The 21,710-nt window shown below is 43.4% G+C and overlaps 3 protein-coding genes across 6 annotated transcripts in view; 1 reads left to right on the top strand and 2 right to left on the bottom strand.

Moving 5' to 3' along the window:
• LOC120947750 (tyrosine-protein kinase Abl) overlaps nt 1-14,585 on the top strand; it is a 29,102-nt gene extending 14,517 nt beyond the window's left edge. For 3 of the 4 annotated variants that reach the window (XM_040363384.2, XM_040363385.2, XM_040363386.2), the window contains exons 3-8: nt 3,778-4,722; nt 6,129-6,715; nt 6,782-7,001; nt 7,243-7,372; nt 7,464-7,609; nt 8,034-14,585. In XM_040363384.2, coding sequence (XP_040219318.2) covers nt 3,778-4,722; nt 6,129-6,715; nt 6,782-7,001; nt 7,243-7,372; nt 7,464-7,609; nt 8,034-11,035 — 5,030 coding nt within the window. In that variant the 3' untranslated portion in view covers nt 11,036-14,585. The remainder of the gene's footprint in view (nt 1-3,777; nt 4,723-6,128; nt 6,716-6,781; nt 7,002-7,242; nt 7,373-7,463; nt 7,610-8,033) is intronic. The other variant, XM_040363387.2, reaches the window with a different exon arrangement.
• A 1,366-nt stretch (nt 14,586-15,951) lies between these two features.
• LOC120947751 (putative protein TPRXL) lies at nt 15,952-17,029 on the bottom strand. Its single transcript, XM_040363388.2, has 2 exons — nt 16,920-17,029; nt 15,952-16,845 (listed from the first exon to the last, which is right to left on the bottom strand). Exons 1-2 carry the CDS (start codon nt 17,022-17,024, stop codon nt 16,051-16,053), a joined length of 900 nt encoding a protein of 299 aa, XP_040219322.2. The 5' UTR covers nt 17,025-17,029; the 3' UTR covers nt 15,952-16,050.
• A 3,491-nt stretch (nt 17,030-20,520) lies between these two features.
• On the bottom strand, nt 20,521-21,434 carry LOC120952074 (general transcriptional corepressor trfA-like). The gene is made up of 2 exons (XM_040371188.2): nt 21,325-21,434; nt 20,521-21,247 (listed from the first exon to the last, which is right to left on the bottom strand). The coding sequence occupies exons 1-2, from the start codon at nt 21,334-21,336 to the stop codon at nt 20,639-20,641; spliced, it is 621 nt and encodes a 206-aa protein (XP_040227122.1). The 5' UTR covers nt 21,337-21,434; the 3' UTR covers nt 20,521-20,638.
• Nucleotides 21,435-21,710: the final 276 nt, after the last annotated feature.

Raw genomic sequence — 21,710 nt, 5'->3', positions numbered from 1 at the left:
GGCTGTTGTTCGCCGTTTGAACCGCCCGCCGCTCTTTTTAGCAGCGGTCAATGTGAATGTGAATTTGTTGTTATTGAAACTTCATCGTTTCGTCGTCGTACCCGGAGGTGTGTAGTACTGACATGGGGGTTTATTTTGGGTTTTGTAAAAAACAACATAAAAAACTAACAAAATTGCTACACAACCTTGCTTGTCAGCAGTAGGGAGAGGGAGCGTTGTTTGGTTTCCGTTGTTGTGTTGAAGTGCGGGAAGTGAGACTACATCATGTGTCCGTTTTCCGGCAATGAGCTTCAAGTAGAGCTATCCAAGTTGAACTAATAGATCTTGATCAATATTCGAAATGGTAAAGGAAAACAATATTGGATAGCTCATTTGAGAATGACAAATTAGTTACAACCAAGGATCTTCTCTGCGGAGACGCTGCGGGGTAAAACGTTGTGTGTCTCATTGAGTAATGGTGGTGTCTTATTTCAACCCCGGGTAGTAATGGCACATACTCCATACACCAGGCCAAAGCAGTGCAGTGAGATGACGTGAGAGCCGGCTACTCAATGTTTATAAAGTGGTTCCCACCGATTTGTTTGTGTACTTTGGCCCTAGTGACGTTGCAACGATAGTAGCCGTCGCGCCCCACAGTAGTAGCGTTTTTGAGGGGTGGGATTCTGTTGATGTTTATATTTACACATCAGCCAAAGGAAGAATGTAGCCGGCTTGTTGTGTTGGCTTGGCTAAGCATGCCGGTAAAACAGTGGCGAAGAATAACGCTTCATTATTTGACTTTGCCATCTATCGTTGTTGGAGCTATTTCGCCCATTGCATGCGCAATGTGTGCCCATGGAGGTTGAAGTGTAATGGTTTCCCCAGATGAACTATAGGAAATGGGTGAGCTACGTTGCAGTAATTAGTTTTTCACAATGCTGTTAAACCCAATGAGTGTGTCTGCAAATACAATTTAGTACTCTACGTTGAGAACAAACATGTTTCCTAAGGCTGAACATTTAGTTATAAGCACATAGACTACCCAGTAGTACAATTTCGATCAAAAATTGAATTATTGATGCAGTAGTCAACTAATTAAATAAAATACAATGCGCTATTGGTTGCAGTAAAGCCTGTGAGGCGCAAACATATTTAAAACCTCGTTTATTTTTAATTCTATGGCACATTCACTGTATGTACGTGGGATTAATTATCTAATCATAAGTAACACCAATAAAAGTGCATGTCTGAACTGATAGAAATTAGTGGTGGGAGCTCGATATTGGACCTACCCGATTCCGATTCCGTGTTCATAATCAATTTTGGAGCAGATTCCAATGCTGGAATCGATTCCGATTCCGAAGACGATTCCGGAACCGATTCCAGAACCGATTCCGGAGCAGTATGCGAAGTTGACTCCTAAGCCGATTTCGGAGTCCAGAATTGGAATCAGCTCCGGAATGAGAATCAGTTCTTGAATTGAAATAAGAAGATTCAGAAGCGAAATCAGCCCGGGAATCTCCATGAAAATGCATCGTTTATAAGTAAATTTAGATTCTTTCCTGCTATCAATACATAGTATCATTGGACCCAAACGCCTATTCTTATGGAGATGCCGAAGCCGATTCTGATTTCGGAGCCAATTCCGACTCCGGAACCGATTCTGATTCCGGAGCTGATTCTGCAATCGATTTTGGGGACCTGCTATCCGGAATCGATTTTAATGAAAACTTCATTTTTCACATCACCAATAGATACACTTAGTCAGTTCCAAAAAAGCAAACGCTCCGTGTGTCCACGTAACATTTCTTAACCCCGATTAAATGGTCTTGTAGTAGAAATGGATTTTTTCCATACTGTGATTTACGATTTAAAATTATTAGAGCATGAGCATGGCATCTGCCGAGCACTCATTTTGCATGTTGTTCCCGAGCAGAGCAGTAATTGCCAATCCAATTTATGTTTCACGTTTGAACAAGCATCTGCATCTGTTTGTTCCGGGCCTGTGACATAATGCAGGTTGGCCAGTATCCAACAATGCTACGATGGCGAGGCCCGAAAAGGGCATACAGGTTAGACCGTGTCAAGGTCGACATCGATGTTTGGCAATATTGAATGATATCGATTACGGCTGCTGGGTGAGGTAGTAATATTGATTCTCGCAAACCGTATATGGCCCCTTCGACGATGCGGATAAAACACGGCGGCACAACTTTGACGCAAGCAGCAGTTAACCCGGCAATCTAATTTTCCTCCGTAACACCGTTGTCTTCAAGCTAAAGGAGGTGTCCCATCTGATGGTACGGCTACACTTACATCCATCCAATTAAATACCTGTACTTTGTTTATACAGAGGCCCTACCATAATCCATCTACCGAACGACTTTCACCGCCAGCCGGACATGTGTTGCGAAAATTTTCTCCTTCGCTTAAATGGTTCTCTCGTGGTGGTGTGGTACAAGATCACTATCCCGCACATGTTGCCCTCGACCTTATTATAGCACACGCCCTAACTACTGGTGTCTATGTTTGTTGATTTGAACGTGATACACAGTTGAGTCGCCGGGCGGTTGAGTAGGTTTCAGTGTATTAGACGCAGAGGCAGACCAAGACCGTGTGTCTCATTAATGGGTCGTGTGTTGGTGGTAAATGTGTTTCAATGTCGTAGAGAATAGTTTTGTTTTTATTGCGACCTTCCGGTGCGTGTTTTTTTTTGTTCTGATGAAATCATATATTAACTCATTAAATAGCTATCAGGAAAATAAAACGATCATCACGGCGAATGGTATTGTTACGACAAAACACTTTGATGACACATTATCATTTGTTCTTCTTTTCTGTGATTGAGGTCTTGTTCAATTATAAGATGTTGAAACAAGTATGTTTATAATTTTAAAAAGAGCTCAAAAGAACGGCAATGAAACTTTTGTGTTTGTGTAGAACCCCTATCTGTAAAATGCTGTACAATTTTTTTTACTAATTTTCATAAACAAGTGCCAGAAAATCGCCATAATAATGTGAACAAATATGATTGTAAGCTACGCTACATAATAATTGCTTACCCCTTTTAAATTGCAGCCATTTTCTGCACAGTTCATTCTCAAACTCCGGGCAACTCCGGGATCGTTCGTTATGGGAAAAGCACATTCTTCTGTAATGATGCATTTGTGGTGAATAATAATCGTTACCATTAATAACGTCTTAACGGTCGTAGGCAGGGGCCCGGTGGTACGCACGCAAAATAAAGAGGGAAAGTCGTACGACTGGGGGAACGAGTACATATCAATCGCACTCACGCTTTCGTTCGGAACTGTCCGTCTCGGTAGGCAAGCGGCGGTTTTGTACTTTCATTTCACACGCCACTGCCATGTCCAATGTTTGAATCGTGTCGGTGAATCTAGTTCGGCCTGTGTTTTAGGGGGGCTGAATATTTGAAGGTCCCTCGAAAAATCGTTTTGCATTTTGCATTTGCATGGTGTGTTCCATCAGACTGTGGTAGATTTTGTAAGCAAGTGCAGAAAATGTATCCATTCGTTTTGATGTTTTGGAATTTATGCCGACGGTCAATTTCAACAAATTGAAATAATTGCTCGATTTATGAAAGGAGGAGAGTAGAGCAATGAACTTCTTGCTGGTTGCCGCGTGGAAAGGTGTTGGCACAATCAGTTATCGTTTCTTGCATAGCAGATGCACTTAGTGTTTATGCAATTTCTATTAGGTATTGTGGTATTAGGTAAATTGTGGTATTGATGATTTTTATTTTTTTAACGTATTTTACCATCTCCTTTATCGTTACAGAAGCACTGCTTCAGTCGCGCCCGTTACCTCACATACCACCGCCTGGCAGTTTGTTACCAACGGATCTACTGGGCCAGAATCAGGATGGGTTGGAAAACCATACCGGCACCATGCACTCGCAGGGCAGCTCCAACGCGGCACAGTCCAGCTTCGAAACGGCTCACCGATGGACGTCGAAGGAGAACCTGTTGGCACCCGGACCCGAGGAAGACGATCCGCAGTTGTTTGTCGCGCTGTACGACTTCAAGGCCGGCGGTGAAAACCAACTGAGCTTGCGAAAGGGCGAACAGGTGCGGATACTGTCCTACAACAAGTCGGGCGAATGGTGCGAGGCACACTCCGACTCGGGCCATGTTGGGTGGGTGCCGTCGAACTACGTGACGCCGCTAAACTCGCTGGAGAAACACTCCTGGTATCATGGGCCGATTTCGCGCAACGCGGCCGAATATTTGCTGAGCTCCGGCATCAACGGTAGCTTTCTGGTGCGTGAAAGCGAAAGTTCGCCCGGCCAGCGCAGCATCAGCTTGCGGTATGATGGGCGCGTCTATCACTACAGAATATCGGAGGACTCCGACGGAAAGGTGTACGTCACGGCCGACGCCAAGTTTAACACGTTGGCCGAACTGGTGCACCATCACAGTGCGCTGCACGAGGGCCACGGTTTGATTACGCCCCTACTGTACCCGGCCCCGAAGCAAAACAAACCGACCGTGTTCCCGCTCAGCCCCGAGCCGGATGAGTGGGAGATATGCCGGACGGACATCGTCATGAAGCACAAGCTGGGCGGTGGGCAGTACGGCGAGGTGTACGAGGCTGTGTGGAAGCGCTACGGCAACACGGTGGCCGTTAAAACGCTCAAAGAAGATACGATGGCTTTAAAAGATTTCCTAGAAGAGGCCGCCATCATGAAGGAAATGAAACACCCGAATTTGGTGCAACTGATAGGTAAGTGACACCCGAACAGGCGTAGGAAACAGCGAACAAACGTGATTTTAGAGTGCTTACCAGCAAGATAGAGAGTGTGACGAGGTCCAAGAATACATAAAATAGCCATTTACCAGCAGAACAGTATAGCCACACTATCAACGTCACTGCATAGAAATATTTTTGCTAAACAGTGTGACGAAATCGCTTAACAGGCAATGAACAAGCTAATTTGCTTTTTGTCTATTTTTAAGACGATCGATATCATTTTGTTCACACTAGGCTTTGTTTACACGTTTTAGTCAGATTTTAAGCAGCTATTTCAGAAACAAAGTGTAACAAGCTACGTAATGTATAGTAATACAGTGAATTTAGGGGAAAGCGGGGCAAAATGGGCATGTGGGGCGAAATGGGCACCCTCTATTTAAGCATTATTTGACTACAAAGATGCTTTCCAAGGCTCAAAATGTATTCATTAGAGTGTTCTATGAACACCATGTAAGTTTCATAACCCTTACATAACAAATAACTAAGAAAAATGCAAAATAAGGTTTAGCAGCATATTGATGTAATTTTTGCCACTTCGAAATTAAGCTTAAACGTGTGTCACAGGGATGCGTTGAAGTTTTTCATGATATATTTTTAAAGATATGATATTTCTTTACAATTTGTCTGAAGAAAGCAAGGCGATTGAATGCGTATTTTTACTAATATAATAAAAAGTACAAAAATGCTTCACGTGGGGCAAAATGGGCAGTTACGCTTGGGGCAAAATGGGCAGATGCTTTTGACATACGGCGCGTGGTGAGGCTATGGTGTTGTATTTGTCGCCTCAATAATGATAACAGGCACAGCTTCAAAACATTCGATTTTGTAGATTTAAACGTGTAAAAACTGTTATAATTTTGATAACATATTTTTGGAAGAATTTCAAGGGCTTTTCTGACCAGCAAATCAAAAGATAGAACGAAAAATACATTTCACGAAACGTGCGCAAAAGCATAGACCATTACCTAAGCGCAGTTGTTGTGGCCCATATTGCCCCAGTGTTTTGACGTTTCACAGTTTGTTTACATATGCCCATTTTGCCCCAGGGCTATGCCCATTTTACCCCGTGTGTCAAAATAGCTTCTCGTAAAACATCAACTTTTATTTTACATTATTTTATTGTTTTTAAGTTGTTTTCATTATATGTGGCAATTTTAATCCATAGATAAATGGTGGAGGTATACCATAATGAAACAAAAATTGTGTTTTGTGGAATATTCAAAGGAATATTCAGTAAATTGCTTAACATGCCCATTTTGCCCCGCTTTCCCCTATGTGTTCATTGAATATTTTTGTTAGACAACAATTCGAGACGATAAATGTTGCTGGATTGTTTGAATAATGTGCTTAACGGAACATTTATTGCATTATCATTTTAGGCGTCTGCACGCGCGAGCCACCGTTTTACATCATTACCGAATTCATGAGCCACGGAAATTTGCTCGATTTTTTGCGCACCGCCGGCCGGGAAACGCTAGATGCCGTGGCGCTTTTGTACATGGCTACTCAAATCGCTTCTGGCATGAGCTATCTCGAGAGTCGAAACTTTATCCATCGCGATTTGGCAGCACGCAACTGCCTCGTCGGCGATAACAATCTGGTAAAGGTGGCAGATTTCGGACTGGCGCGACTGATGCGCGACGATACGTACACGGCGCACGCCGGTGCCAAATTTCCCATCAAGTGGACGGCGCCCGAGGGCTTGGCGTACAATAAGTTCAGCACCAAATCGGACGTGTGGGCGTTCGGCGTGCTGCTGTGGGAGATTGCAACGTATGGCATGTCGCCGTATCCCGGGATCGACCTCACGGACGTATTCCACAAGCTCGAGTCTGGCTATCGCATGGAACGACCGCCCGGCTGCCCGCCCGAGGTGTACGATTTGATGCGGAAGTGCTGGCAGTGGAATGCTCAAGATCGTCCAACGTTTAAAAGCATCCATCACGATCTGGAGCACATGTTTCAGGTAATTAGAGATAGGGTGTCTCTCTAGCGCTAATAGGTCTTATTCGGATAGATTTTCTGTTGACAGGAATCCTCCATTACTGAAGCGGTAGAGAAGCAACTCCAAGGAGTGGGTGTGATGCCGATGCAGCTAACGCCGCAGATGAGCAAGAAGCCACATATGGGTATGCAGCAACAGCAGCAACAACAGCTACAGCAACAGCAACTGCTACCTCCTCCGCCGTCACAAACACAACAGCAGCAGCAGCAGCCGGTACAGCACGAACCTGCAATAACACCGATTTCTGGTACGTGCTCTTGTATAGTTTGAAGGTTTCTTTTTGAATATGTTTATTAGTGATGTACAATTTTGGCAATACTCATACGCTCACTAGAGCCTTTATAAGCTTTAAATATTTTACTTATTTTACGTAAGATGCAATTTTACGTAATGCAGCAATACGCATTGTGTGTATTGCACTGAAAAAGCTCCCTATATAAGGATGGGAAACATGCATAACGCTAATTGCGACATGCTTGTTTTCACAGATTCCGGTTCCGGTTCCGGTTCGAAGTTCAGCACATTTGGGAACAAGCAACCATCTACCGCTGGTGTGCAAATGCGACGAACAACGAACAAACGTGGCAAAACGGCTCCGGCGCCTCCGAAGAGGACAAGGTACGTACGGTGATTGTTTTATCATTGCCTACAACTAATTTCAATGTAGGCTGAATGAAAACAACATTTTTAATCGATCATCTTGTTCCAGTCTGCTATCATCCAGCCGTGACTCAACGTACCGAGACGATGACAATTGCAAGCTTGGCGAGGGCGAGCAAAATGCAAACGGTACTACTATTCCCATCACAAAATCGTCCTCTTGCAGTAGTTTCCTTATCGATAAGCTGTTTCGAGGTATTTCATGACAAAAATTGCGGTTATTGTTTGGCCTTTTGGTGCTTTTTTGTATTTATTGCTACCACGATAAGTTTTTTCTAAAAAGCTGTCGATTGCATTGACCAATTGAAAAATTTAACCCAAACGTTAACAGTGATTGTGTGTTAACCTTTTTACTAAACAATGTGAATATTTGTGCTTTCAATTAGGAATTTATTTTAAACCGCAACCATAATAAGCTCACGAATCGTGTTACGAGTCTAAAGATTTTTTTATGATTTTAAAGGTAACCAAATTTGAACTAAAATTGTATCCAGTATGTTTGTGACTACCGCATAAAATGCTAAACTAACAAGCTTTTCGATGGTTGAGAAACTAACTCCAAGCGATAATCACTGTTGAACGTTTATGTCGTAACTAACTGACGGAATTTTTATTTTAGGATTTTCCCGTGATATGGCAAACCTAATGAATCGGGCAACTGATTCCGAGAATGAGCAAACCGAGGTCACTCCGGACACCGATACAGACAATCCGGAACCAGTTGGGTTTCAGAAAACTCCCCAGCAAAGTTCATTCAAGCGCGCCCCGATCATGGGCAATAGAGGGCTGGAAACACGGGGCAGCAAACGGCTGCCCCAGCAAGCACGCCGTGACCAACTACCGCCCGGCCCGGGAGGTCAACCGTGTACGCCAGTGTTAGGGACTGGACAGCCACCGATAGTAGGTGCGCTTGAGGTGCAGAACGTCAAGAAAGCCATCAACAGATACGGTACGCTGCCCAAGGATGCGCGAATAGGAGCGTACCTCGAATCGTTGCGCCAAAGCGATGGCACTGTTATTCAGCAGGGCCAACCGCCGGTGCAACAGCAGCAGTTACCTCAGCACCAGCAGCCGCAGCAGCAACATGTCGTCGGGCCTCCGCCTGGTGCGGCACCAATGCAGATGGGCATGAATCCAAACATGGCACTGGTTTCGGAACCGCCGCCTCCGCCAATGGCAGCGGCGAATGCGATATCGAACAGTATACTAGCGCAGCGAAACGCAGCGGCAATCAAAGCACAACCACAGATGATACGAAGCAACTCCTCGAGTGGGGTCACCATGTCCAACTCGGCCACAGCTAGTCTTTCAAAACTGCAACGCCATCGAACGACTACGGACGGTTCGATGATGACGTTCTCCTCCTTCCGCGGGTCGGTTGGAAACAATAGTCCTAAGCGAGCAGTCCAGCCGACGCTAGCCGATCTCGAGTTTCCGCCACCGCCGGTGGATCTTCCGCCGCCCCCGGAGGAGTTTGATATGCCGCTTGATCAACGAGGAGGAGGAGGCTCAGGAGGGTCAGGAGGCATGTTGGAAAAATCGATCGCCCCCTCGAACGATGTGCGCAACACGGAACCGAGCGTCGAAGAGGCTAGCACGCGCTTTGGCGTAAGCTTGCGCAAACGCGAACCTTCCACTGATTCGTGCAGCTCACTCGGCAGTCCGGCTGATGCCATGATCAATACCGTGGGAGATCCGTCCTCGCTTCCCATTCCACCGCCACCACCCGCGAAGGACTTGAAAGCGGACCCGAAACGTGTAACGAATGTGCCAAAGTGTTTACAGGGTGACGTCGTCGGGGGTAAACGAACTGCCGGTCCACTGCACGGCACCTCCGATCCAGCATCACAATTAGTCAGTGAGCTGGCGGAATCGATGCATTTACCAAAGGCGCCCTCGCCACTAACGACCGCGCAGGAACCACAGCACCACCAGCAGCAGCAGCCAATCTCCCATTACAAGTCCTCGGACGTTAGCTCGCTTCGCAAACCGGTGTCGATGTCAAAATCGACCATCCTGCCATCTACCAATGCAGCGGCTAATGACAATTACAGTGCTGCCACCAACGCTGCCTCCGGCGTACCGCAGCCGCCCTTCAAAGCTCAGCTAAAGAAAGTAGATACAGCGAAAAGAGCACCAGCCCAGCCGGCGAAGAAAGAGGAAAGCACGGGAGGCATTATCGATTTCAAGTCCAGACTACGCAAGGTGGATCAAAACAATACGGAGGTGTCGAGTAATGGCGGCAGCGGCGGGGGTGAGTCTGTCGACCCCCCGACGTCGAATCTGGACAATAATAACAAGCACCAAGCGGGGGGCAACAGTCTGCAGAGTATTCACAACAACAACTTCAACACCACCGCATCCAGCAATAATAGTAATGGCAACATCCTGAACAATAATGATAATTCGGCTTCGTCCTCCTCGTCGGAGAACGAAAACCATCGGTCGGCGAAGAAGGGTGAGACGGGAACGCCGATGGTAGTTCGAAACGGAACCAGCATTTCCGGCAAGAACAGTATGGACTCCAGCAACAAGTTACTCCTAGAGAATAACGAGCTCAACTCGCTGAAGCTGAAGAAAACGAATGTCGCGTCCACGATCGTCACGGGTACAGCCCCGATCGACAGCAACAAGGTGATCGAGCTGAAAAAGACTGAAATCAAGATTGAGCTGAGTGACGATCGGAAGCGCGAAAGTCTGGAAGGGAACTCGCTCAAGGTGGACAGCGGCGGTGGTAGCGGAGATAATCTGTCAACAGGCAGCAGCGGAGCAGGTGGCGAGGACGGGGACGGTAAACGCAAAAGCACAGGCAGTATTAGCAGCCTGAAAAAGCTGTGGGAAGCGAAGGAATCGCCGAGTGATCCGTTGAGCGCACAGCTCAGCCCCAAGCTGGGAACAAAGAGCGTGGCAAATATGGTACCGAAAATGAACAACAACGTGGAAGCGGAGGATGGCTCCGTAGGAGGGGGTCATGATGCAACTCAGCAGCAACAGCAGCAGCAAGAGCAGCTGCAACAAGCGAATGCCGGACCGGCGGGATGCGTTTCGACGGGTACATTGGGCAGCAACAAGAAACCGGCCGTCCCTATGAAGCCATCCAAGTTTGCTTCCATTTACGCGACACCGGTACAAAATATGATGCAAACGGCATCGTCCACAGTGGCATCTGCAACGGGCTCAAGTGTTGGTGGTGGTGGTACGTCCAATACGAGTAATATTTACGCAAAATCAAACGACAGCAGCAGCATTATTCAGCAATCAGACAAACCCGCGTCGACGACTGGTTCCGCTACGCCATCAGCAGGTGGGCGTGAGTCCATCCTGGAGCTAGTGCAGCTGTTGCAGACCAGCTTGAAACAGCCGGTCGGTAACATTTCCGCCTCTCAGTGGCTAGCACTGAGTGATCGGCTCAATTCGCTACAGTCCAGCTGTGTTACCTTTGCCGACAACGAAAGTCTGCCACCGCACGCCAAATTTCACTTCCGAGAGCTAGTCACACGGGTGGAAAATCAGGCTCGTTCGTTACGGTCCGCAGGTAACAAGAACGTTCAAGACAACGAAAAACTCGTCCAAGAAGTCGGCCAATCGCTGAAGCAGATATCAAATGCCTTGCACAGGTAATTTCAAGTAAAGTTGGTTGATTTCGATGAATCATTCTAATAGGCGGTTCTTTATTTTTGTATTTTTTTGGAGATGCCTCAGTTTTTGAAATGCGTTTAATAAGAGTCATTTCGTAGGAATTTGGGATGATGGTTTTAATTGGCACAAATTCCGCACCAGGGGTTTGGCTTCATAATTCCCCCCTCCACGTTAATCGAGGAGAAGGGTTAATGAGCTTAGTTTTGATTTTTCTCTTTCTTTATTTCACATTTAATCCTCGCTGGTGACGATCTGTTTCTTACACCAACGAAGTTAACTTGAGCTCAAGTTGATGATGATTGGCCAATGGAAATTATACGTACACATGTTTGCTTTAACGGGAGCCATCTCGTGTAAGATTTAGTCAGGCGGTCCATCAGCTTCGGTTGGATTGATTTTGTGCGTTGGAACACCGTTTTCATTCTTAACTGGGAGCGAAGTATTGCAAAATAAGCGGTTTTCCACAGGACTTTAATGTAAACGTAGGTCTATATGTACACACTATTCTAATATCTTACCCATTTGTGTATGTATGATTGAGTAAAATACATTGAAACCAACCAAAACATTTGAAATAGATAACTATCATGCAGTTAACAGTTGGAAGAAAGAGGAATGGAAAACGGATCTTTGCAGTAGACGAAAGGATAGCTGTATCCATCCTGAGCGAAACAATCCAACGAATGAAACACAGACAGTCGTACTGATTGTCTGGTCGGAAATATCAATGCAAACACGTTTGAGACAGAATTAATTCCAAAAACAAATTATAAAGAAAGTAATTAAACAACAACAACCAAAACACATCTATGAAACAAGAATCAGCATCACTGATACTATTACTATGCTCAATGAATTTGCCAAAAAAGTCGCGTAAATTAAAACAAAAAATAACAGGAGAGCATACGCCACAATGAAGAAAGTTATTGTATTTCCGGCTTTCCATAGTTTTATTGTTTACGAAGCATAAGGGGCGAAGTAAGAGCACGTTACGTGTTTGCAGTATGTTCATCTTCGGTTGTATACAGTCCAACAGTACTTTTGTTTGCGAGTTAAATTAATAGAATGGTTGACGCAGGGATTTATGTACGAGTAACGATTTTAAACGTCTCCGTTACATGTTTTAGTTTTGCAAAACATGATCGAGATCGATGATCAGGCAAACACCATATGGATAACGAAGCAAAACACAGTGTGCAAAAGTGAAACCAATTTTAAGGCATTGTTAGTGATAGTTTTTAAACCAGAAAACACCCATACACTGAATACTGCTTTGGCTTGAAGCCAGGCAAAACCGTAGAAGACTGTAAAACGTTTAAGTTTCTAAGCATGTAAAAACAAGCACACCTGTGGCACAGAGAGAGACCGATCATCGATCGCAAAATGCTGGTGGACCATTTGATCATTATAGTTGAAAATGTTAAATTTTCAACACATTAACACTGTTGCGACTGTGAATATATGCCGTAATTTAATGCAACTACAGCACCAGTAAGATGTGCTTGGCTCTAATACCAAAAAATAATAAAAAAAAACATCGGAATGTTCGGAAATGTGGTGTTACACTTTTCCGGAACGATCTACTATTTGGGGATGTATTAACGAAAAGAGATACAGCTACGCCTGGAGAGGCATCTTACTCTCTCTCTCTCTCTTACTAGCTATGCGCGAAGTGTTTCTCAAACAACAGTAAAGGGCAATAAGTGATTATCATACATATTTTAATATTCAACGTTAAGCCAAAGAGCTTAAGACTTTCGCTTTCCCTTTCATCAACCGTACCGTCGTTTGTAAAGGGTAGATGACAATTCGCTTGCAACATGAGATAATCCGCGCGCTGGTTGCATTTTATGCAGCGGGGAAATAAGAAATAGTTTCAGTTTATTTTAAGTTGACAGTTAACTTATTTACCTACCACTGGGTAACAGGAACGGGAAAAGGTAGAACTACGATAGCTCTAGACGCTTTTTACTGTGTGTGAGTCTGATTGGGACTCGGAAACAACCCGAGAACGTGAGTTGTGAAACTTATACATATGCTTTCGTTCACACTTCACCTTATGCTCTTCCGATCAGCTAGGTGTGCCGCTATGAAGCATGTTAGGATCCGTAGCATGTCGTGTGAACAATGGTACTGTCTAGAAGTTATAAAAATCGCTCTCCTCGTGTGCGTTACAGCCGTACTACGGTCGAGAACGCTGCAAAATGCTAGTCGTAAATGGTTACATTATTATCATTAGATTTTAACGTATTCGTAAATAGAAAAGCGTGTGTGAGAGCGGTGGTGAATACAACGCTAAACAGGGAGGTGTGATGGAGAAGGCGCACGGGGTGTAAACCGATGTGCGGAATCCAAATGGGTTTTATTTTAATATTTTATTTGAAATCGAAAATCTCGTTAAACTTCCATTTTATTGTAGTAAATAGGAATAGGTTTTATGCAACACACCAGCAGCACCACCACGAACAAGCGCGCGCGTCTGCACCATTACTATAGTCGATGATGCGGCGCACTTCCGTACCCACGAAAGTGATGAAGCGCGCGAATGTGTGTGTGTCAGAGGGATAAGAAATCAATTAGCGGGCAAACAATTTCGACTTTTATTGCAAAATAAGGTGATAAAGCAACGGGAGTGGTGAGCATTCAGTCATAATAACATATGTGCGCTAGTGATTTATTCGGTGTGTTACTCTGTCCGGTGATGTTTTCCAAGCTATCTGTAAAGAAGTAAAACAAAACTTACGTAAATACTGTACCCCTCCCCAATAGAACGTGTGTCGGTCGGGCGCAAAATCACACTATTACGTATTACTTGCATTTTTGGTTTGTTTTTTGAGAACGATAATTAATTTAACGCCAGTGATTGGATGTGCAAATAGTGGCGAAATCAAAAAACGAAAGATAACATAACTTAAAAATGCAAAACTGTACACCATAATCAAAACGAGAGTAAAATTCAAAGCTACTTAGAATTACAATAACATCTCAACATCGGGAAAGCAAGCAAGCAGTACGTAAAGTCAAAAGGAGCAACCGAAGAACGGCAGAGTTGTATTAAAAAAAAAGAAAAGAGAAAAGCAAATCGCCAACATGTGGCGAGAAACGTATAAGACCATAACATATACAAATACATACAATATATTCTTATATTTTTAGAAAGCGTGCTGCACCACTCAAAAAAGCATGAGCTAAAACCAGAGATAGGTAACACATTCATTCGAAACACACCTACATTCATATTCATACAAAAGTAAATATATATATACACACATTATATATACATACTGAAACAAATCACACGCATTAAAGACATGTCATGCATATTGAATACCTTATGATAATAATACTTCATCCATGAACAAGAATAACAACCAACACAATCTTAAAACTCCTTCAAAGGACAAGCTTTTGTGCGTGTAAAGGGCAGGAACTTGTAATGAGCAAATATGGAACAGTGGAAACAAACACCTTGATAAATGAAGAAAAACAATGATTAGCGAACAAATTGTAAAATGTATCAAATGTCATTCAATGCGCGTTTTACTTCCGTTATGTGAAAGAAAGCTAAAAATGCACGTGCCGTATTGTCAATGTGCTTCTTCTGCGATTGAATTTACCCTATCTCGTTTACATACACTATGCTCAACACGGCTTTGGTTCGCACGACATGTACAGGGTTTACCAGTCCAATAAACAACTGTCCACTTGTTTATAACAATAGTCGTTTTGAATAGACACCGCTGTCTACCACTTGCTCACACGTCAGATGGTGTAAGCTACTCTGTCCAATTCAATAACACAATTTTCGCCTTCGATTGCACAACGGTCGGATTCGGCACGGGGGCACGGCAAAATTAATGTTTTGATTTATTGAAATTTATGGTTTATACTGCAAATTGCTTGATTAAAAGAAACGTTTTTGAAAAGTTTTGTTTTTGCAAAATTTGTCAAAACAAAACAAACTGTGCCGAATCTGACAGTTGCTTATCGAAGGCGAAAATTGTGTTATTGAAATGGACAGAGTAGCTTACACCATCTGACGTGTGAGCAAGTGGCAGACAGCGGTGTCTATTCAAAACGACTATTGTTAAAAACAAGTGGACAGTTGCTTATTATGCTGGTAAACCCTGTATCTGTGATGTGGGGGTGCTACTCGATCAGAAGATGTCATTTCGCCCTCACATTGATAGCGTTGTTGCGAAGGGAAATAAGCTACTCGGTCTAATTACGCGGACCTGTAGTGAGTTTACCGATCCCATGTGCGTCAAGTCGATCTTCTGTGCCATCGTAAGGTCGTGCCTGGAGTACTGCTGCCCGATCTGGTGCCCGCTTGGCGTTGGTGACATCAATCGCCTCGAAGCCATTCAACGGAGAATCACCAGGTACGCGGTTCGACTCCTTCCATGGTAATCCCACCACGCTCGGCCCTTCTACCATCAGCGGTGTCTACTTCTCGGACTTGAACCACTCTGCTCTCGACGTAAAAACGCTCAATGCCTTTTTATATTCCGGCTCCTTAACGGAGAGATCGATTCTCCGGCATTACTGGCCAGCATCAATTTGTTCGCTCCCTGTCGGATTCTTAGATCTAATTTCCATCTCCGTGTACCGCGTACCCGCAACAACCATAGCCAGGGACACCCTATTACACGTATGTCCCTCGAGTTCAATGAAGTGTTAGATTTGTTCGATTTTAGTATGTCTTCATCTACGTTCAAGGAGAAATTGCGTCTAAGTCACATTTAATGTTTGCTTAGAACTACAGGTCTATTTATATACTCTTTAATTTAATTATAAGGTTGCCGATTAGACACGATGGTCCGTCGGTTATATATATGAAATAAATAGATAAATAGATAGATATGAATTGAGCAAGAGGGAAACAAATAACACTTGAATTTTTAAATCGTTAAGCATACATGCTGCAGCTTTTTATTTGATTAAAACGTTAAACATAAACAGAGAACAACAGATTAAAGCAATACTATACAGTTTCATTATGCACCCTGCTGTCGGATGACGGGATGCGTCTGTTGGTGCGTCTTTTGCTCCGACTCTTCCTTTCGGTGCTCGGATGCTTCCTCGGAACTTTCATCCGATTTCTGTTCGTCCTTAGACTGCTCCGGTTTCGGCTGTTGTACAGTAGCAGCCGAACCGGTAGACTTTTCCGAGAGGTTGAAATTTTTCAGTATCTGATCCACCGGGACCGGTCGCACAAAGTGAGGCCCTTCCTTATCATCACTGGATGTGGCTGGGGCGACAGTGGTTGTGCGTTTTGCCGCAGTAGTACCTGCACTGCTGCTGGCAGTGGCGGCAGTGACGGCGACCTCACGCTTTGTTCTGGACGTCGTCGTAGCAATCGGAGTTTTCACTGAAACTGGGCTGGAGGTGGAACTGCTTCCGGTGGTACTGCTGGGCTGTTCCGTCGTGGTAGAAGGCTGATTGCGCCGGAACGCTGGATGGTTTGCGGCCGTGGTAGTGGATGCGCTTGAATCCGATTCTACCGAACGTTTCGGATTGTTCTTAGTGGTCTGTTCAGTGTCCGTGCTGGGGCTAGTGGAGGTTGTCGCCTCATTTTTTGCTACCTCAATGCTAAGCTTTACTCCAGACGCTGGGACCTTTTGGATGTGACTCTCGGTGGTCGAGGAGGACGCCGAGGAAAGTTCCTTCAATTCGGTTGGCTTTGGTTCGCTGGCAACATCCGGATTGATGGGTGAAGGGCGAGATAATTTAGGATGGTCTTCTACCGGCAAAGCTAGACAGCTTGCGGCAAGGAATGCAAATAGGCAAAGCTTTAAAAGAAACAAAAGAAAAACACATGAATTGAATTATGTTGCTGTTAATTTAAATGACAGACATTACTTACAAATTTAATCATTTTCTCGCAGTTCAACGTATGGTAACGCCGGTGGCAATGTGTTCGATAGCAAGCGAGCGATGATATGATGCCAATGTTCGCTCTTATATACATCGCGCGGTTTTTTACACATTCGTATGCCAACGCGCCATTTGCACCTTCCACTACTGTACGGGTGTATAGAGGGAGACAGTGGAGCAATAGAAGCCGAGGAATTACCCTGAATTGATATGTACTTAACTAATTCGCATCTGACAACGGCGCATCGATCGGACCGGCGGCCCCATCTTCTCCCCGTAGGTGTTCACGGCACGGCAGATAAGTGAAAGAGTAAAACACGGCCGATTATCACTTCCTCTTGCCTAGTGGTAATCGATGAGTAACTCAAATCTGCTCAATGCCGACTGTTTGTTGTGTTTTCGTCCGAAGCGCGAGGTCACAATGCCGGTTCGTGAGTACGATTCTTGTTTTGAGTGTGTTTTTTTTTGGCAACCAAAAATCGCTTTGACATACTTTATTGTTATGCAATGGTTTACGATAACAAATGCTTCGTGTTTGAATTGCGACAGCATAATGTTGCTTCACCGAATCGCAAATCTTTCGAAATTGTCAACGTTACTTTCTTGATGTGCAGCGATAGATAGATAGTTGATATTGCTTAAACAAATTATTTTGCTGAAAAAATGTTTATATTTATGTATACATTTATAATCACATTTGTAACTATCTAATGTAGAGAAGCACCGTTCCCTAACAAAGCCAAATGCTGAACGTTTCTCACTCGAAATGCCTAGCATGTATTATTAGACCGACGTGACCGCGTGGTGGCTATTAAATCATGTTTTTGCTGATTGATTAAAAAAATCAAATTCATCATCAAATCTTCTTCTTTTTGGCTAAACAACTGTCGTCGGTCAAGGCTTGCCTCTGCCTGTATACCACTTGTGGGCTTGGCTTTCAGTGACTTATGGATTACGCCCCATAGCAGGATAGTAATCAGTCCTTCGTATTGCGGCACGGTCCATTTGGGGCTTGAACACATGACGGGCATGTTGTTAATGTTGTACGAATTGACGACTGTACTACGAGACCGGCTAACTAAGACCATCAAATACTTAATCAAATATGTTTTTATTAATCCTATTCAAGCTATAAATACAAAAGATAATGCTATAAATGCTACATTCTTTTCAATTTACGCTGTCAACACCGCTCAAATCCATTCCCGAAGTGGTCATTTATTTCGGGTTCAGTTGGTCAAAGGCAGCTACAAATAGCTCCTATTTCTTACCAAGTTTTCCTATTAGTTTAGAGCTACATCATGCACAATTATTTTGATGTACACTGCTATTGACAATACCATGATGCTTCGTGGGTCGTTACTAGTGTTTAATTCGTGAAGGTTACGAAGTGTAAAATTCACACCTCTAGAAAAGAAATATTTTCAATATTCAACGGCTCAATGTCAGCCCTGAGGTTCCCTCCAAGGGCTCTGCTAATGATCAGGGGAAGGAAGTAAAATAATAAACATATGATTGACAGTACCTATGTACGACTGATCATGCAAATGATGGGTTGAATTTTTGTGTGGATTGAGCTCCAGATGCGCTTGCAATGATCATCTCGTATGTATCGAAACTATATCCTGATTTTGGGGGTTTATCGAGGGGGGGGGGGGGGGGGTAGTCACCGATAGTCAAACCCATTTGTGGCCAAAACAATCTCAGATGGACTAAGATGCTTGCTGAGATGCTAAGCTAACCAGAAGAAAACTTCAAAGTTGGGAGAAGGTACAAAGCATTCTCAACGCTCATTTTCTCAAGCACTCATTAGTGCTTTTGAGAAACTTACGTTTGCAGAATTTACTTCTCAACGTATGTAGAATTGGTACAAAATCAGTTTGAGAATCTTAAAAAACGGATAAGACCACACTCTGAACAGTTCTGAATAGTCAAGACCTTTACACCAAATTCGGTCCAGATCTCTGCAAGATCCTTTAATATCCAGGATCAAGACATGTGTTGGATGAAATTCACGCTGTTTAAGACCTTTTCCTTTAGAATTTGGTCACTTGGTACATGCTGTATATCAAGCAATTTTCAACACAGAAAATTGATTTGGACATCAAAAGAAAGGTATTTTATTTCCATTTCAAAGCAAAATACAAAACAAATGTTGATGTACAGATGAATGCAACGACTTATCCTTCGATGCCTTTTATTAGATTTCACACAATTGATATATCGTCTTATCTAACTTCTTTCTTCAGTAGTATGCAATTAGTAAAAGCCTTTTACTAGTTTTCTCCTTTTTTTGATGAATTATTGCCACATAACTACCATTTAACCATTGTACCATTTTAACACCTCACAACTGTAATGACAGCTGGTCTGTTCTTTACTGAACCACGGAACCTTGATAGTAGGAAAAAATCATTTATCAAGGCGTATTATTATTATTTGTTTTAATTTATTTATTAACAAGACATTCCGATATGGCCGTATTTCTATTTACACAGGCACTATTCTTTAGAAATGTTTGAATTTATTATTTCGTTGGTTATTAAAGCCTTCAATATGCTGACAAATTTATCTGCAAAATAGTATTTCTATTTGTTGGAGACATGGGATCATGCTTTGTTAATATAACATTTTTTTACCAGGAAACTCCATTTTAAAGCAGTTTCGATTTGTCTCTTCCCGGATCATGTTTGATTTTCCTAGTGATCAACTCTAGCGCTAATAACTATTAAATACAAGCACGTACATGTAAAAACTTTTGCAAGGTTGTATTGTGTGCTCCAATACCTTCAAATAACTTTCGTATAAAAAAAGTACGATAAGAATAAAATTCTATAAAATATAGAATTAGGTGATCGAATTTTATCTGAACAGGACTTTAGAATAATTTAGATGAGGTGTAATGATAGGTGACTTCACAAGTTGGCTGTAAGTATCAAGTCAAATCCTTTAGTGTTATAGGTAGGGAGAGCATGGATATGTTTGGTTCGATTTGGATCCAATTTGATTATTAATCCTTTTTTTTTTCTTTTTAGTCCGTGGTACAATTGGTAAGTCGTACAACTTAACAAAATGCTTGCCATGTGTTCAAATCGTGGATGTAAAGAGTTTCATACGCAGGAATCATTATTCTGCGTTTGGTGCACCAGTTGAACATATATAGCATAAATAGATTAAACATTAGTGACTTATGACAGGGCTAGATTGACGGCGTATACATTAATTTATACATTTATAACAATTCTAGTTGTTCCTGGCATCTTGTTCACATGAGTTATATTCCTATCAAGATAAAGTCGGTTTACGTTATTGCGATTTACGTCTCGGTGCATAGAACCCACGTTGAGCATGTCGTTTGTTCGTACGATTTGACATACCGTTATTCTTCTTCATAACATTCAGCTTCATAAATGTGGAATGCATCTACGAAAGTTTTAAATGTTAAGTGCTATTATATATATATTTTTTTTTGAAACAAACATCAATTTCCAATTTATTTAATTCAATTGTTATGTTGTATGAATGTTATATTCTTTCTTGGATCAGTAATGTGGAAGTAAAACCGTTGGGTTTACATTGGATTGCAAATTAACGTGTGTTTATTTGATTTTTTTTAATAGAAAAACACATTGTGTAAATAAAAAAAAAACACATCTTCACAAATTATCGATCATCGATTCGATTCGTTCAGTTCCACTTTTGTGTGATTTAAACCTTCTTCGCGGGGTTAGCAGTCGTCGGGTTCGAGGCGGGCTGGTTAACGGTAGCCGGTACCTTTGCATTTCCAGTCGTTTGGGGCTTGTTCGATGCCTGATCACGGCTCTGCTGCTGCTTGTTTGCAGTAGGACGCGGGGCGGACTGGGTTTTACGCTGCTGGCCGTTGGTGGTAGCTCCTGCAGCAGCGGCCTTTGGTGGAGCATTGGTGGATGGGCGGGCAGCGGCGGCTGGCTGAGCAGCTACAGTGTCACGCTTGTTTTTCGGGGCCTGTCCGATGATGGCCGGCAGCACGGACGGCTGTTTCGGATCGACGGTTGCCTTCGGTGCAGCGGTGGTCGAATGTCCCGCAGCCGAGTCCTTTGGTGCTTCACGCTTATACTTGTGGGGTGCCGGCTGTGGCTGTTGGTGCTGCTGGGTTTGCTTCAGCGAGTGCTGCTGAGATGCTGGGTGCTGCTGTTGTTGGTGTTGTTGGTGCTGGTCGTGCTGCTTCGGCTGCTGCGGAGCGTGGCTTTCCTGCTGCTTAACATCGTGATGGGTGGCTGGACCCTTCTTATCCTCGGCAGCAACCAGAGCGATTGCCGCACACAGTACCAAAATCATCTGAACACGATGAAAGAAGTTTATTAGAAACACCATTGATTTACCTTCCACCAAAGGTGTCGTTGACAGATACTTACGAAAGTCTTCATTGTCTATCGTTTGGAGGATTAAACGTGAATGATGTGCTTATCTGAGGCATCGGGTGATATTTATACGACGTTCGATAAAATGGCACCAGAGAGTAATTTCTAGTATTAAAACTGGTTCTTCTCGAGACGCGATCATATGTACACATGGCACCTAATCAAGCGCGAACCACACACGCGGACAGTTTTGAGATAGACAAATTAAGAACGGCTCGATAATTGGTTGTGCACACATAAACAACACATTTTTAAACCAGGAGAAAATGCCACCCTCGTCCATGCAACCAGCAGCAGGGTTAAGTGCTATCAGCCGGTCGCACACGATCGATAGTTCACAGTAAACTTTAATTTGCAATGTTAATTCTGCTGAAATGTTT

Source organism: Anopheles coluzzii, chromosome 2 (assembly GCF_943734685.1).
Source record: "Anopheles coluzzii chromosome 2, AcolN3, whole genome shotgun sequence".
NCBI lineage: Eukaryota > Metazoa > Arthropoda > Insecta > Diptera > Culicidae > Anopheles > Anopheles coluzzii.
Note: the sequence above shows the minus strand (reverse complement) of the source record. Positions and strands in the feature narration are given on the sequence as shown.